The 17,823-nt window shown below is 39.4% G+C and overlaps 3 protein-coding genes across 6 annotated transcripts; all 3 read right to left on the reverse strand.

Moving 5' to 3' along the window:
* Positions 1–65: 65 nt before the first annotated feature.
* abhd14a (abhydrolase domain containing 14A) lies at positions 66–5,873 on the reverse strand. Of its 3 annotated transcripts, XM_046383650.1 has the most exons (6): positions 5,193–5,505; positions 4,866–4,937; positions 4,072–4,352; positions 3,737–3,852; positions 3,042–3,277; positions 66–1,885 (listed from the first exon to the last, which is right to left on the reverse strand). In XM_046383650.1, the coding sequence occupies exons 3-6, from the start codon at positions 4,332–4,334 to the stop codon at positions 1,703–1,705; spliced, it is 798 nt and encodes a 265-aa protein (XP_046239606.1). In that variant the 5' UTR covers positions 4,335–4,352; positions 4,866–4,937; positions 5,193–5,505; the 3' UTR covers positions 66–1,702. The 3 variants fall into 3 exon arrangements, with proteins under 3 accessions (XP_046239606.1, XP_046239604.1, XP_046239605.1); XM_046383648.1 differs by lacking the exons at positions 4,866–4,937; positions 5,193–5,505 and adding an exon at positions 5,512–5,873; XM_046383649.1 differs by lacking the exon at positions 4,866–4,937.
* A 2,023-nt stretch (positions 5,874–7,896) lies between these two features.
* On the reverse strand, positions 7,897–12,406 carry hyal2b (hyaluronidase 2b). 2 transcript variants are annotated; one of them, XM_046383644.1, is made up of 4 exons: positions 12,241–12,406; positions 9,952–10,931; positions 9,471–9,560; positions 7,897–9,389 (listed from the first exon to the last, which is right to left on the reverse strand). In XM_046383644.1, exons 2-4 carry the CDS (start codon positions 10,900–10,902, stop codon positions 9,000–9,002), a joined length of 1,431 nt encoding a protein of 476 aa, XP_046239600.1. In that variant the 5' UTR covers positions 10,903–10,931; positions 12,241–12,406; the 3' UTR covers positions 7,897–8,999. The 2 variants fall into 2 exon arrangements, with proteins under 2 accessions (XP_046239600.1, XP_046239599.1); XM_046383643.1 differs by lacking the exon at positions 12,241–12,406 and adding an exon at positions 11,332–12,124.
* A 2,235-nt stretch (positions 12,407–14,641) lies between these two features.
* On the reverse strand, positions 14,642–17,678 carry tusc2b (tumor suppressor 2, mitochondrial calcium regulator b). The gene is made up of 4 exons (XM_046383652.1): positions 17,496–17,678; positions 16,375–16,617; positions 15,505–15,625; positions 14,642–15,411 (listed from the first exon to the last, which is right to left on the reverse strand). Exons 2-4 carry the CDS (start codon positions 16,521–16,523, stop codon positions 15,346–15,348), a joined length of 336 nt encoding a protein of 111 aa, XP_046239608.1. The 5' UTR covers positions 16,524–16,617; positions 17,496–17,678; the 3' UTR covers positions 14,642–15,345.
* Between the last annotated feature and the right edge of the window lie 145 nt (positions 17,679–17,823).

Genomic DNA, 17,823 nt, shown 5'->3' on the forward strand with positions numbered 1-17,823 from the left:
TGATTTGGTGTCATCATGTCGGCTATGTTGCTCTACTGAAAAGAGCAAATTTCTGCGCTGTGAAATAATAACCAGTTGTGTTTAATAGTCTGTCAGGCCTCAGTGCTTATGCATAACATTCGTTGTCTCTAAAAGGTAATTGATGGATTCAGTGAAAACAATGCACAATTCTGACACGTACAGGACAAGCACATTAATCCTTAACTCTTGCTGTTTCTCGGTGACATCTCTATTTTGGAATTTGTTCAGGTCACTGATAGCAAATGTTAAAACTGCCTTCACAAAAAAGTGATGAAGTGCAACTTTTAAATATTTAAGACATTAGTACCATAAAGGGTGAGAATCTTTGCTCATTTACTTAAGGTAAAGAAGAAGCAGCACAATGCAGAAAACAGAAGCTTCCCATTACTGTCCTGCATTCAAAATGTTAATGAAAAATAAAAGTAAATAATACACAGTGAGTATCAAAAGTAAGAGTACTACTGCAATTTGGCCCCTGTGTTAAAATTACTATGTCAGCAACATTTTAATGCAGTTCTTGGAGTGGAGCTAATTTTAACTACTTTATATTCTTTTGGATAGTTTGATCAACAACAACACATCATATATTATGATCATCTTGTATGTAAAATCTTTAGAAAATCTGAAAAGTCACTAAAGCAGATAAATGACATCATAAACATCACAAAAGAAAGTACAATATTTGCATGTTAATTGTAGTGCTGGTGAAGTATGAAGTAGCTTAAAATTAATATGAAAATACTTAAATTATAGGTTGTGATATTACAACATTTGCAAAAAATAAATAAATAAATGCAAGTGGAGGGTGTGAGAAGTGGTGTCAGAAACTCTCCAGCAACCTTCACAAAAGTCAGCAAAAGCCAGCTGTATAACAACCTTCCAAAAAGCAAGTTATATAAATACGTTCCCACAACATTACCTTTTATCAACAGAAATATACAAAACACACAACTTTTGTTTTTATTTTAAGCTATGCATATATCTCACTTTTGTTTTGCATGATTGTCTGAACTTATTGCAAATATATTACATACAACTTTATCATCAATGTATAAATAAATATGAGCTGTTTTTTTTCATTATTTTATATGGTCAGTATTCTTTTATACATTTTTAATACAGTGTATAACTGTTGTGTTTTCTTGGAAGCTGGATTATTTGATCTACATTTACAACTCTGTTGGTCAGATGTTATGCGAGCAGAAGTTATTTAAACACAGGCTGCTTCTATATTTGCATATTTACAGTAACCTACATGTCACCTACAAAAATGGTAACCGTGAAGCAAACACATTCCATGTATTACATGCAAAGAGAGACATGAACCACATGAAACAAAACTCACCACCACACAAGTCTGAAGCTATTTCTAAAACAAGATTAGTTGAACGAGACTCATATGACACTCATTTTGGATGACACTGTGGGAAACAAATAACTTTACAAAGCAAATATCTGAAATACTGTATTCTGAACAGACACAAGATTTTACATACCATTTTCCACACATTAAAACCTGCTGCCATGGCATCGTTCTTTGCCTCAGGTGATGACAGTATTAGAATAATATTGATCTTACCATACTAAACCCCAGATTAGCTGACTACTCTTCATCTATCAATTTTATACCCTTGTTTCTTTTGTTTCCACCTTTCTCAGTTCTCTTCCTCTGCCACACATCTCATTTCAGTTTGCTGAGGAAGTCGATCAGTCCTTGGTGAAATTCTCTGGGTTTGTCCATGTAGCAGGCATGACGAGCTCCTTCTAACTTTAGCACAAAGTGATGTGGAAGTTGTATAAGGTTCTTGTGGGACTGGGCACCCAGATTTGTGTCCAGCGCTCCATACACAATCAAAGTGGGAGTCTGCAAAACACACACATAAGTGAGAGACTATGAGACTACACAGCATAAAATGTTTTCACACATGCATGTAACGGGCAGAACGGTGGTGCAGTGGTTAGCACTGTCGTCTGGGCCCTTCTATGTGGAGTTTGCATGTTCTCCCTGTGCCTGCGTGGGTTTTCTCCAGGTTCTCCGGCTTCCTCCCACAATGCCAAAAACATGCACATTAGGTTAATTGGCTACTCTACATTGCCCCTAGGTGTGAGTGTGAGAGTGTGTGGTTGTTTGTCTTTGTGTGTTGGCCCTGCGACTGACTGGCGACCAGTCCAGGGTGTACCCCGCCTCTCGCCTGTAGTCAGCTGGGATAGGCTCCAGCTCCCCCGCGACCCTGACAGATAAGCGGTATAGAAAATGGATGGATGTGCATGTAAGAGTTAGATCTACTCTAACAGTGTCAACGGCCATCAACAGAATGCTGAAATGTAGCAATGGTTATAGAAGACATCATGTTGATAGGAAAAAAATGACAAATGCCCATCATAAGATATACGAAGTAAAAGTAACTGTCTGACCAGCAGTTAGCAACAATCATTCACATTCAGCAAGTTATAAACAGATTGGTATTTTAAACTGATTAATGAGCTAATGAATTATTACTTTACTATCATGAATGATTAGTAACTGAAACAATTAAATGCTTAACTGATAAGTTGGTTAACAGAAAGTTAATCAACAACATTTATGATAATCAATTAATCATTTTAGCAATTTATCTAGCAAAAACTGTTTCCTTATTCTGGCTTCTCGTCTGTTGTAAAAGGCATTTTTCTCACAAATAATCAAGTAAATAATAATAATATTGAATTGAATTCAATATTGAAAACAATTGTTAGCTGCAACACTAAAGGTATTAATTTTCACTATTATTCACTATTTCAGCAATTCTTAAGAGCAATGTTGAAAAGCCAGACTAGACTTGATGTCGGAGAGCCCCCTAGTGGGTTAATCTGGTCATGCCTCTATGGTGTTCCCCATTGAAGTCACACTTTATCCCAAAATGAAAAGTAAACCCCAATGTCACCAGTGAAGTTTGTTTACTCATTTAACGCACAACTTATGGATTGACTCCATCACGTCTGTTGCTTCCATTTAACCACAGCAATCTTTACTTGCTCACCTGAATATTTTGGTACTGCTGTGGACTGTAACTTCGGGTACCAACTGGCGCTATCGGGATGAAGCCATGTAGCTGAGCGTTGTTCTTCATGAGGAAGGGGATGGAGTAACGTCCACTCATGGAGGGACTCAAAAGCACAGCAGCCCTGACACCCAAAGACTCCATGAACCTCGAAATGAGATCCACCCGATTCTGGTCGGTCTTCAGAGCCTCGGAGTCTGGTGATTTTCCATACCCTTCAAGAAGAAGAATTTATGGAAGAACAAACACAGTCTGATTAGACACCTGACTAGACTAATGTGTGATGGAGTTCTGTTAAAAATTGCCTTAGGTCACCAAACTCTGTGTACTAAACACAACCATCAAGAGAAAAGCCCCAAGCACTACAAACTCAGTGTATACAGCATACACAATTATAACATGTATGATTTTATATATTGACTACATTTAAGAGGACTTTAATTTTTAGTTTTTCATCTCAGCGTTAGGAAACTTGTATCCCATGTTCCCTGGTTAGACTTCATCTCTACTACACTACATTCAGATAAGGCAAAAAAAAGTAGTTAGAATCTATTTCCTCTCAATAACTTTTTCTAGCAGACCAAGGACATCATGATAAAAATGACTGTCTATAATCCAGTTTTAAGTGATATCATCATCTGTGTCACTAAGATCAGCACTGATTATGTGCCCACCTGGCAGGTCCATTGCCAAGGCCTGATATCCATTAACTGCCAGAAGGGCCATCGTACCGAGCTCTTCCCAGGTCTTCGATGTGAAGGCCTGGCCGTGCAGAAGGACCACTTGCAGCCTGCAAAGAAAAATCATTTTGTTTCCCACTGACTTCTTTGCAGCAAATTCCCCATGATTTCATAACAAGCACAACCCCAAATAACATAGCATGTTACAGCTGTGAATAACCAGCCCATAATCCTGATGTGCTCGCTCACTTACATAAATGCTTGGAATAATTAGTTACAAAGGCAAAGCACATTATTTTCCCAAAACGTTCTAAGTTGTGTCATCCCACCTTGGCAATATCTGTCGTCCAGCTCCATCAACAGGTAGAGCTTCTCTGAAGAACAGTGGGGGGTCCCCAGGTAGCTGTCCGGTGCGAATGGACACATTGATGGTTGGAAGTGGAGGAGGGAGAGTTGCCGTAAGCCCCATTTTTTGAGCCTCAAGGGATGGCTCCATGCTGCTCTGGCGAATGGACGGCAGCAGTAGGTACAGCAGTAACGTAGCCAACAACACCAGGCCCAGAACAACGAGGCGATTACGCAAGAAATTCATTTCTTTGCGATGAATGATCTAGGAAAAGTGGTAGACAATGCTGAGACCATCATATGGATCCTAATGATGTAATACTTCTGACTGTTTGAGAGTGGATATAGAAATTATTCTCCACAACCATCAAAGTCACAGTGGTTCAGTCAAGGCCTTCACCTTTACGGTCTTTAGTTTTGATAATCATTACTGTTGACAGTCTCACCTAACTGCATTGCTGAAATGTGAGGAGCAGGAAAACTGGTTTTGTCTATAATGCATCTGCTGTTTATGAGTTACATGTTAAAACACGTAGGAATGATAGGCAAAAGTAAGTTCAGCTCGTAAAAAAAACCCAAAAAAACCCTTTTTGTCCTTACTGGACTTGACAGGCACTGCACTGCTGATCCAGATTGAGGCTTCACTAGACTAGTGTGTGTGTGTGTGTGTGTTTGTTTGTTTGGGTTTTTTCCTTTGAGCAAATAATACTGCCACACACCATTTAATCAAAGCTGAAAAATGAATCCTTGCTCACAATGCTTGAAAGAGTTCTCTTACACTATAACGTTAGGTGGTTGATGATGTTAACCAGGTTAGGGTTAGAGGCGGCTATGCTCTGAAACAGAATGACTCCAGGAAAATAAAGCAAGAAGGAAGGAAGAAAAACGAGAAATTCAATCAGTTAAGGGAACGTTAACCCTCCGAGATGAAGGACGACAAATACGTAGTAGTGCATCACAAAAATAGTAAGATGGCGAATGTAATTTCAGTCAAAATATGCAAGAAATCTAACATTAGCTCGACGTGTCGCTTAAATACTAGCTTCATTTCTTCTGCTGCAGAAGACAAGATGCATCAAGGATGCAGTACCAGAGAAAAACATACCGACACGAAGGAGGTTATCGTTAGACACCCTCGCTGACAGGAGAACAAGGCTGTCTGCTTTATTGTCAAGTTTTTCGCATTGCTGTTTGCCAGTGATAGGAAATGTTGCTGAAAGGCTTCGGGTGGATGATGGTAATAGCTGGCTTATAAAACTGAGGAGCAATTGTGCAGTTAGCCTAGGCGGTAATTGCACATTTTGCACTGACAGGAAACTACCGATACATTCAACGTCCCGTTGGTAGAAATCAAAAATAATGACTGGATAGAAACTGCCCTTCGTGAATTGCAAAGAAATTAACACGTTAAAGATGAAATTTACCACGGTCTGAATCACCTGTTCCTCGTCGGAACACATTACAAGCTGCACACAACAACATTAAACGTCATTTCCTGCTAAATTTGTCAGAAAATGCATCTGTCAAACAAATATGAATTAACTGCTTCTCTTAAATGTATGCTATCCAGTTATATCTGTTTGTTTGTTTGCTTTATGTGGATCCTTGGGGTTTTTTTTGTACAAATCAGATGATGATATCTGATAAACGGTACTCAAATAACTTTATCTTTTGATGTAATAGATAAATGTGTGCTGTTTGGTGTAGGGAGCGATATACTCAGCATTGCCAACCTACGTTATTATTAATACCGGGAAATTCTCAAGCTTAAATGTATTTAATACCACTTTTTATTATGTGTGGGCTACTGGGAAAAAAAGTATTGGGCATCTGGATACTCTGAAACCTCAGACTTCGCAGCTGAAAGGTCTGTACATTGCATCCTTTTGTAAGTCAGTATAATTGATAAAGATAAAGCACTTGCATGGTCGTATTTTTCAAATCTTTTAATATTTTTTGCACAAAGAGTAAAAACGTGTTGTTAAATGAACGGGATCTCAATAGACTGCAGTCCCCAGAAAATAAAAAAAAACAACTGAAAATATACATTCAAATTGCTTTTAAAATAATAACATTTTAGGATGAAAAAGGTGAATATGAAATGTTACCAAATAAAAACTCTTTGATTTTTTTCACATTTGGTTTCAAACAACATCAATATGTTTAGGCAGAACAAAGCTTGTAAATTAAGGCAATTTCCTCATGAACACTGAAATGGTTTCTGTAGTTTTCTAAGATTGCTTTGTTATAAGATTATGTGCGTTCGAGATTTTTTGCAATTTTTACCCTCCAGATTTTGATATGGTATGCAAGTAAATTTTCAGAGACTGGAAACTTGCTTGAGTATGGTAATCCATCACCATCAGCACACAGCATATAATGGTGTGAATTTGCTCTAATAAAAGTGTGGATGTAATATGGCTAAAAAGGGAGATATTTCTTTTAAAATAGCACAGTGGGGTAATATCTGCATCATACATGGATAACATCTGGTTTTGACTAACAAGTTCAAAAGTCCTTCTTCTAATATCACATTTAAAGACAGTGACAAATAGAACCTAATATTATTCTTACAATGGAACAGAGCCGGAAGCCAGAGGAGATATAGCAATCACGGCTGGCACACGTTTCCTTTTCGACGAGTTTCACAATGGAATGTATCTCTAACATGACAACATTAAACAGACAAACACCATATTATTACTGAGATGCAATGGTTCCCAAGCCCCTCAGCCCTGCCTGATGAACTTATGCACCCCCCCTTCAACACTACCAATTATGTTCCATATGTGTATATTTGAATTAATTTAAAGTTGGATGTTAAATAATTAAAAATGAACTACTAATTGTTGCAGTACGGCAACCATGTGGAGTAGCAAAAGCTGGATGTTCCAACCATTTATACATTGTTTTTTAGCAATCTATTAGAAGAGTGAACTGTTTCATCTCCTGTACTTGCTTGTTTACATGATCTTAATTGGAATAACTACTTAAGGGCGGTATGGTGGTGCAGTGGTTTGCACTGCTGCCTCACAGCAAGAGGGGTCCAGGGTTCGAGTGCCAGTCTAGGCCCTTCTGTGTGGAGTTTGCATGTTCTCCCTGTGCCTGCATGGGTTTTAAAGTGCAGTATTTTAAAAGTCTGAAGCTCACATTAAATGGTCCTTTGCAACACTCTCAGTTTTTCAGTCTGTTTTTCACAGACTGAAAAACTGAGAATCACACGTGGTATTGCAAATGGTCCTTTGCAATGGTCCTTTGCAATACCACGTGTGATTCTCAGTTTTTCAGTCAAAACAGCATAACCTATCTCTTGCCAACTGGTATCAAAGCCTATTTTAGGTAGCTACATCCTTTTTTGAGCAACGCCACAGATAATAAATACAGAATCTACTATATAAATATGAAGCTGCTCAGCTAGCTTCAGTCTAGAAAAAAATATTTACTTGGAAATAAGCGAATATAAAAGACAGGGCTAAAGAAGGTGCCATTGACACACTGTCACTGGCAGGGACTCCAACACAAACTGCAGTGCAAGAAAGTCAAACTACTCTTAAAAATAAAAAAACAAAATAAAGAAAATCAAGTGTACCCTGTGTACAAAGTGTGGCCACTACTGCGTTCCTGATAAAGACATTTGAGAGTTAAAAAAGTAATAATAATAATCATCAATTCTATATATCTGCCATATATTTCAGAACATTAACATTTTTTTAAAGGATCCCTTACATTTGGTTGGTTAAAAAGTTTGGATCAGGACATGTACTGAACACAATGTTAAATAATGAAAATAAACATATTTTTGGCATTTCTGTGCAAACATTTCTTGTTATTTATCTGTCCATAGATGTTCCAATACAAGTATAGTGTGGAACAAATTTAAAATCAACCATGATCAGTTAAACTGTAAATGTGTATCTACACATTTTTATAAAAAAATTGTAAAACTTTGGCAAAAGGTCCATTACCTGGATGCCAGAAGTTGTTACAGGAAAATTGGAACTTTTTCATAGTAACATCCATGTGAATTAGAAGACACAATCTGCAAACAAACGATACTGTCCACCCTTTACCTTTTATACATTGCATACATTTTCATTGTTAATTAATAAAAAACAATCTGTAGGCATATGGAATTAGTAACAGTATAAAGCACTGTGCCCAGCAGGGGGCTGAGATGAACACCCCAACAATCACAACCTGTAAACAACGGCAGCCATAAAAAAGAGCACTTCGAAGGCCAGTTAAGGCACAGTTTTGAACTGAAACAGGCAGGTCCAGCCATGTTGCTTCAATAAGCCAAAGATATTAAAAACTCAGTTTGTCCGACTTTATCGCCTTCTGGCATAATGTACTATTTCTATTTCATTCAAGAGGCTACATATACACTATGATGCTGAAAAGGGCAGCAAAATGCAAATGCAGAATACATAAAGTTGTTCTGTTGCTGACAATCACATGTACCTTTCTTGTTTCCTTTCTTTCTTCCTTTCTTTTTCTTTTTTGCTTAAGCCTCATGTTCGACTGCTGTGTCCATCATAAAAAAAAACTTTCAGCTTAAGAAGTCTTTATGTCCCCATCTGGAAGTCAGAGGCTTTACAGAGGTTTTTCACACAATCAAAAATAAGTTAAAGACCGGTTGTAATAGTGATGGATGGACATTAGTTCCAGGAGGTGGTCCTGAGATTTGAGCTTTGTCAGTGCAGCTTGTCAGACAAAAAAATCCTTTAAAAATCCCAAAATTCCTGTCAGATCGGTCTGTGTGCTGGGACAAATATCTCCTATCATACTGGGAGACTGACTGCTGCTGTAAATGTACCAACATCACTAATGAACAGAAATGTACCACCTTTGTTTCAAGCTGTCCTTTTCAGGGCTGGCAGAAGCAATGAAGAGTTTGAAATCCTCAGTTTCCTCAGTGTAGCAGAGTGAGGAGTCCCAGTGGGAGTAAAAAACAAAGGGGCCAAGTCCCTAAGACAGAAGAGGCTCTATTCTGCCCCTTGTCCTTCTGAGCACAGGCCTCACCCCTGTACCCACTGTAGCATTGGCACTGGAAGTGTGTGCGGAAAAGAGTCACCTCGGCTTGGCTGAGCGCACCTGTAACCTTCAACTGGCCGTCACGTCTGGTGATGCTGTGCGTCAAGGAGTTGAGATGCAGGTACACGTCACTGTCTGGTATTTTGCGCAGACAGCGGCCATGGGATTTACACACCACCTGACTGCACTGTTCTGCAGCTGTAGACACATTGAGCAGGTAATGGCCCAGCCGTCCCTGAAGATACTCATTTAAGGTGGAACAGGTGGCCTGTGAGCCAAAAAAAGAGGTTAACCCCAAACCATTGAACACCGAGCTATTCAGCATCAAATAAGAGGGTATGACACTTACACTGCTGCTCGCATAGGAGGTGTCCCCCCAGAAGATTACACCTGCAGCTCCAAGTGCAACACTCTCACCAATGGTGGAGACCAGGTCGGTCTAAAAAAACAAAACAAAAAGCACAAGCAGTTTAGTGCATCCATACAAAAAAAGAAATATTATCAGCTGGAAAAACAAAAGGACTGAAGCCAATATAGATGAATAAAAACAACATTAAACAGCAACTAAACTAATTAACTGTTAACAAAATACAATGTTAAGCTGCATTTTATCTAATCTGACAGTGATGTTATTATGGTGTCAAGCCCAGTCAAAGAACAAAAAGATTTCAGTAATTATAGCAGTAATCACTGCTACCCAGAAATACACTCTTTACAAAGACATGTTCTATCCATCAGCTGTGTGCGGTCCTGCACACAATGACAGCTGAACTCCTAGATAACATAAGCCTCCTATACTTGTACTCGAATTGTTGCTCTAGCCAACTCACCTCAGTTAGGAGGGTCATCTCATTGATGTATGTAGGGCGAGTATAAACAAAAACAGGACGTGCTACTCCATCCCCAACAGATGCCAGGCGCATCGCCTCCTTTACCCTGTTTCGGACAAAGAGGCGCCCATAATTTGTAGAGCTTAGTATAGATCCCATGTATATAGACGGGAAGAGTGCTGTGCATTCTATCCACAGCCAGTTAAGGTGATCATTGCGGGCCACCTCCACAGCAGGACAGCGGCCTGTGTAGTTCTTCAGGTCACTTTTGTAATCATGATTGTAACAATCTGGAAACAAGTAGAAGCCCCACAACTGATTGGGCCTCAAACTCTTGGCAAGTTTTAAAGTCTCTAGCATGAATTTGCGGGCTGACAGCTCAAATTCCTGCTGTGCAACTTTTGCCACTTGTTCTGGGGTCCACTTCGGGTTCTTTTTGGCCACCATTTCACGGGATTTATTTCGATAGATATCTTTTGCATCCCAGTTTCGGATCCACAGCGGGCGCCACTCTTCCCAGTCAATAACAGCCAAACCTTTTGCCTCTGGCTCACGTATATATTTTTGCAAGCCTTCAGGCATCTTTTCATAGTGCTGAGTGAGGCTGGCAAGCTGTGGAAGGCCTCCATTCACTGCAGTGCCACCACGCTCATAATAGGGATACAACCCAAGGCGTTCCTTATAGAAAATTGTGAGGTTCTGCCGGACAAAGCCCTCATTGGGGGTTGCCACAATGTCAAACTGGTCCAGAGATAATGTTACATGGCGTCGCGGGGCACACTCTTGTGTAGGAGCATTCCAGGCAAGAATAACCGGCCTGTGGGAATATAATGGCCATCTTGCCGGCTTTAAATCTGCTGAGCACAATACCGTCCACGATGTGAACAGACTCAGAAGCAACCAAGGCAGCTGGCCAGCTGTGGTGAAGACAGAGTGGAATCCAGCCTCCATGATCACTGCTCACCTTTCCTCCGCTTTCTCTACAAAAGAAAAATAAAGCTGTTTTTGTTCAATTCAGACAAAAATAAGATTAAGAACCAAACACAGGATTGAAGACCCGTTTAATTGCTAAGTATAGCAGTGCACTTCCTCTAGTATTGAGGTTACATTAATCATTTTTCTTCGAAAATCAGTTGTGACAAGCAACGATACGTTCAGCGTTGGTTTGAGCAAAATGTGACATTAGCGCAGATGAACAGACGAAATGATCTGTTGCTGACATTTAAGTGCCATTACTTCGAATCACTTCAACATCTTCCGTCCACGAACTAAGTTAGCTAACGTCACTTAGCCAAATTAGCTCAAAGTTTCATTGAACTAAGTGACAAGCATGCTAAGTTAGCTAACGTATTGGTCCCTTCTTCCCCATCCAGTCCTGACCTGTTCTGATGAAGTTGAGGACACGGGCTTATTCCCCTCATGTAACCGTCAGAAAAATTGCTTTCCCACTGCCCTGCCATGTGAAAGGTAACAGCCAAAGTTTGCTCAGTCCATGATTCCGATCAGAAAAATTACCAGCTACGGCCAACAGAAATTATGGCAGCAACGGTGATATCGGGAAGACCGTAAAGCAACAGCACTTCAGGGCACTGAGTTCCAGAGTAGGGGGGGGTTGAAGTTAAGAAAGACTTAATTTGTCATGTTTTGGCCCATGTGTTAACATAGTGAGATAAACACTCATAAATGAGCACTACTTAACGGTTATCCTTAATGATAATCTCATCAGGCATAGATTTGAGGGTAAAATTACATACAAGTGCGATTCGCACCCCTTGAATAAAAACGGAAGTAGTCTGTTCTTCAGGCCCTGCTCGAAACTGAGTGCAGATCAAAGTTTCATTCATACAGAGAAACAGGTTTCTCACACGTCCAAATGTTTGACCACCGATGTATTTTTGCGTTCAGGAAAAGCTGTCCTCGCTTAAATTAGATTGTATTTGTATTTTCATTCTACTAGGACTGTAGATAATCTGGTTACATATAAAGATAAATTATGTTGTCCCATCTTTCTCACAATAGGCATTAAGTGCTTTAGAAACTGATTTGTAACCTGCATCTGTTCTGTGGAGAGTCACTTTGTCTTACAGGCTGTCAAGCTATTTTAACAAATGGAGTCCCTGTGCAAAGTGGAGCTGGCAAACCAGAGTCACCGGCACAGAGCTCTGCTGTGCTGACATAGTCATGTTAGCTCTTGGTGTTAAATACAAATGCAACCATTTATATTCCTAAAAATAGAGTAATACGTTTTGAATCTGTCCTTACACGATAAGTCCAAATAATGTCTCTTACCAGGAAAATTTCCCCTTCGAGTCTCCTGATGAAAGGGCTTCAACCAAGCTTTTCCAGTTACTTATGTTAGGCTTACAGATTAAGCTTGTTACTCTGTTCGATTATTATAGCCGAGAGACAAAAGCAAATGCTGAAACCAGCACTGACTGCTATTTAAATATCCAACTGACTCCACCCTTTGATTGACTTCTATAATCCACACGGGAAACATCTCACCGTAGAATTTTGTCAACTTCTGCTTTTGAATGTTGCAGTGAGAACTTTTTGCCTTCTTCTCTGACATCATCCAGTTGAGAGAAATTCAAATCTTCGCTGTAACAAGTATATCGTTCTAATGTCACTGGCAGGTCACACAGAACAAACAGTACAACATTAAGCCTCATAACTTTTCATAGATTTTACCATCACGAGCATGAGTGAGCTCAAAGCATTTGAATAATTCAGAGCTTAAACAGGATTTCTATTTCTATTACTCATAATAAGCATGACAAGTGTGAAATTTGCTTTGGTAAACCACACACACTTTGGATATATGCTAAAGGACCAAAGGTGTCCGCTGTGAAGATTTTGTAACACTGAACCAAATTTCTGGAAAACAAATAGTTGATGTGTTAAAATGAGTAACATTATGGCCATATGCTTGTGAGCTGTGAGCAGCGTAGTGAGTACATTTACAATAACGGTTTTGCTGTAACAGCTGTCATCTCACATCAATTTCAACTTCAAATTCTCTTGTTACCCAGTTTTATGGTTCTCACTGTAGACTGGTTGTAAACAGAGGGCTAGCAGGTGAAATCAGATGAAAACTTGATTTCAAATTTATGATGTGTTGGGATTATTAGGTTCTTCGTCGGTTGTATGTGATGTGTGTGAATGAAGAGCATTAAGTCGTCTTGTGAACTTATAGGCGTGTCACTGGCACAAACGGTGAGATTTGACTTTCAGGAAGAATTAAAAGACACCAAGTGACATATTCTCAGTGTTTATACTCGTGTTCCTGTTTGCATTATTAGGTTAACTCAATCCTTAACTCATGCTTGCTGATTGGCTAAGCCTTTTTCAAGAGGTGAGAAGGTAAACTGATTCATAACTGACTGATAACCTCGTGTAAATGGAGTCATTGTACCTCAGAGAGTTAATGAATTACTTCAGGAAATATCTTTTGTAAGACGTCTGTTTGCACTTACATCAAGAACAGATTAAGGTGCTTGCATTGACAAAGCGTGTGTTTTCGCACTATTGACCTCAATGCCTTGTTGTTACCTTTAACAAATACACACTTCAGAGTCCAAAAGTAAATTGGCAAAGTTCTTATCTCTCCGATTTTATGTCCAATGAATAAAAACATCTCTTAGACATGCCTGACACATGCAGTTTTGAAAGAATGTAGAATACACATTCTTTTCAGTGAAGAGGTAAAGGATGTTTCCTGTGAATAAAACCTTACTTTCTGATTTCATATCTTAAAGGCACAATAAGCACTTCTGGTTGATAGCTGAGTCTCATTCCTAGGTCGTCAAATAACAGCGCTTTGGTATATGATGACCTGGGAATGAGACTCACCTATCAACCACAAGTGCTTATTGTGCCTTTAAAATATGTCCCTTCATTTTGTCAGCAAAGCCACAGGGTGGGTGGTGTGCTGAGTCAAATCTGCAATTCACCTCTTGGCCTTGCATATTATTGGAGCTTTGTGAAAGTAAATAACCAGAAGTAATTGTGCTGCCATGTCTCCCACAGACTCAGCTAGGAAATGTACTTAGCTAGGGGTAAAAAAGCACAAAGTCTTGTGCAGAGTTAAAGCATTTCATGGAAGCAATAAACTGGAGTGGATTTTGGCACAGACTTCTTTATCCTCTAAGGAGAACAATATGACAGATAGCTTTGTAGAAAACCCTTTCCCATGGAAAACATGGATGGCCTTCACTGCTCTCTTGACTTCATCCATTCTTCATTAGTGCATGGGTACACACACAAACACTTTACCCTCCCACTGGTTTGCCTGTGCAATTTCCTATGCATCACCTCCTCTACAAGTCTGAACAGGACCTGTCAGTTCAGTTCGTTGTTTGCAACTTTCGCCAGAAAGCAAAATTCGTTGGTGTTATAAAAGATGATTTGACAAAAATTTACCATAAGCTTGCCAAATAATTGTTACATAAATTTACACTCGTCAAAGACGAAAAAGATTTCCTCCAACTTCCCTCATCATCCATCATAACACTTCAGATAGGATTACTAGCAACCTCATAAACAAAACTCCCAAAGGGGGTAGCATTCAGTTTTATAGGCAGTGATTATAAAATACATCCATGGATTTTCTTTCCCCTTCATGAAGTAAATGTACTTTAATGTAATTCAATGGCAGTGTTGCTTAAAAAATAATAATACCAACACACAGTTTAGCATTTCAAAGTGTAATTAAAAAACAGTTATAAATTAAAAGTGAAACATAGTATGTCAAAGCAGCAAAAGGAAACGACAGGATCTCCTAGACTCACTGCTGCTGTGTACACATGTGGCTCACTGAAGCCAGTCCATCCAACATTATGACCTTAATCCACTTCAGATGTTGTGGGCCACTGATTGTCAACTTCCTAGGCTATTATTGATAAGTAGATCCTGTTCCATGCATAATAAAGCAAGTCATGATGGTGTCATAAACACTAATGTGTGCATTTAAAACTTTCCTCCTCCAAACAGGTCTGTGACAGATCCTCCTTAAACTCCTTGAGGTTGAGGGAGGTTTACCAGAAAACAATCGGCAGCAAACAATTCCACACTCTGTCACATTTCATCCCATGTCTGCACACACATTCAACACTTACATGCATACAAACCATGATCTGTAAACTGAGTAGGTTTTGCCAACTTGGCACCCTTGTAGGTCTCCACTGGTGACCTATTCTGTGTCTAACTGCACAAAAGCCATTAACTGATCACATGCAGAGGCTCAGCACACATCGCATCAGCCTGTCCACAAAAAGGCAGCATCGACAGATCAAGAGATCGTTATTTTAAAAGGTGGTTCAGGCTTCCAGTTGTAGGGGAAACCAGAGGACGGAGTTGACACAGTGGACAGTTTGAGACACTCCTCAGACACGATCACGCTTCCCAGAGAACAACTGGGAAATCTACATGGATGCAAGGGTGGTCCAGCTTTATAATTCCCTGAAAGGACACACAAAGGATTCAGAATATTTTGATATTAACAGTACACAGTTGGGGAGTAAAGCTCTGATGTAGGGATAATACTTTCCTTACCTGAGGTGTGAGATTTTTTTGAATCCTCTTCAGCTTGGCTTTTTTACGGCCGTTCTTTGTCACAATTGTCTCTTCATAGAACTCATGGGCCAAGTCACCATCTTCATCAAAGTACATAGAGCTGGAGCAGGGAGACATATTAAACTTTCAGTGCATGCTAAAATTACAGGTTGTTAAATATATTTCATTTGTGACTTGACAATATCACAAAATAATTTCATGAGTAATTTCCAATCATACAATGTAATGAATATCAAACATTACTTCTGCACATACTGAATTTTATGTCAAACAAGAACACACACAAACACAGACAAAAAATGGTTTCAGGGTGGCAAACCCACAAGCATGTGAGCATTAAAAACACTTCATGGACGAAGCTAACGTAAGAAATCAAAACACTGAGTCAACTGTCTTCCTGTGGGTAAAATGCCTATTGCAAAAGGTCAGGGAAGCACTGTAAGCAAATAACAGCTCAGTATAGATAGATATCAGATGTCCTGGTTTGTTGTATAATGTGTTAGAGGATGTGTCAAAATTGTTGTGCAAACGGCATGAATTAAGTCTCCGTCTTTCTCAGCGTAAACAACACAGACTGAGTGTGAATGTGTGGAAATGTTTTCCGGACATACACTGTTGGCCGGTCTTTTTAAATCCAGGACATAAAGAGGACAGGGACCCCAAACTAATCTTAAAACTATTAACTCCAAATTAATGACTGTAGACAAAAAAACTTTACTAGGAATTAAGAAAAATATAAATATGAGTATATATTATTAGAACAGCAGAGTATTTGGGTCTACCAGTCTGCTACTACAATATCTGAACAAAGTCCGATTGGGTGCACATGATGCTGAACTTGTACTGTACCTTCGTCTGGTAAACACAAAAGGTGTTGCACCTGGGAAACTTCGAGCTCTCGCCAGTGACTGCTCATTTCCATCTTTGGTTGGGTCGTCCGTACTACCTGAGCCAGAAAAAGGCCAAAATCCTTTGGATTTGGAGCCGCTACCACCCATCTTCAGCTGCAGCACATTATTTTCTTGGGTCTCGGGACTGCCAGTAGTGCTATAGTGTTACGGCACCAAATGAATGATGACCAGAAATCGAAACCTATGAAAAGTAACACACAAAAGTAAGGGGTTGAGTCATTGTAGTCAATATATTGAAACACAAGCTAAAATGTAATTACAATCAACACCTTTTTTAAGATGAGGAAGGACAAAGAAAATGAACATTGCTGATCCTCAGACACCAGTCCTCTGTGGCCACAGAAAGTGGTGCCACATATAAATTTGACCTTTAAGATGAAAAATGAGATATGCTATGCTACAACACCTAAGCATTTATAGTCAATGCAGTAAGATAATGAATATGCCATTATTTAATAGTATTTTTTTAAATATAAAGTTTTATCTCGCTGAACCGAAAGACACAGAATAGAAGACCAGGCCCAGACTGATGTCGAGACCTGTAAGATTATAACTCCAGTCATATGTCCTATGCCCAAATGCCGGAATAGAGGACACCAGGCACATGACAGTACAACCAGACAACGCAACATGACATTAACACATAGATATGACCACGTCTCCATTGTGTGCTAATATCCAGTCAACTTAAATTAGTATTTGTAAAGTGAAAAAAAAAATGCTGAATAATGTTAATCACCTCTAGAGTCTAGAGGGCTCGGTAACATTAGGTTATCTGAGCTGGAGAGCTAACTTGGGTAGCTAACCTTACTGACTAGCTTTGACCGACAAGACCGAGACCCTTAAGAAATTGTCCCTGCTTGCATTACAGTGGCTGTTATGTCACTTTGTGCCCGGGCTGCTTCTACTAACATTATCTGTATACAGTTAGCACATTAGCCAGGTCAACATGTCTCTCTCTGGTTTACAAAATTACGTTTACTGACGCTACGAAATGCTAGCGCTAGCCGATTTGCTCATTAGCGATTGCCGCTTCAGCTTAACTAGTTGACAACATACCTAAAGTGTGCTTTAGTATGTTCGCAGGAATTAAATGTTCTCTGATGAATATGTCTTGTTGGCTTGCTAAATCTGTACAAAACCTCCTAACACACACCCAACTACGCTAGCTGTTTATTCTAGCTAATCTTATTCTTCTCTGTCTTCGTCCGACGGCTGGTAAGGAGGCTTTGGTGAGCTAACGCCACCACATGGACAGGAGTGGGAAACTAGAAAGCTGTACAAGAAGAAAAAGCTGGACTGCCTAGATATTTTGTTTATCTTTTATAGTCTAAGTGTATTTTCAAATAAAGGGTGAATATCAGTATGGTACACCATGCAGCCAAAA

The sequence above is a fragment of the Scatophagus argus genome, chromosome 3, assembly GCF_020382885.2.
Source record: "Scatophagus argus isolate fScaArg1 chromosome 3, fScaArg1.pri, whole genome shotgun sequence".
NCBI lineage: Eukaryota > Metazoa > Chordata > Actinopteri > Scatophagidae > Scatophagus > Scatophagus argus.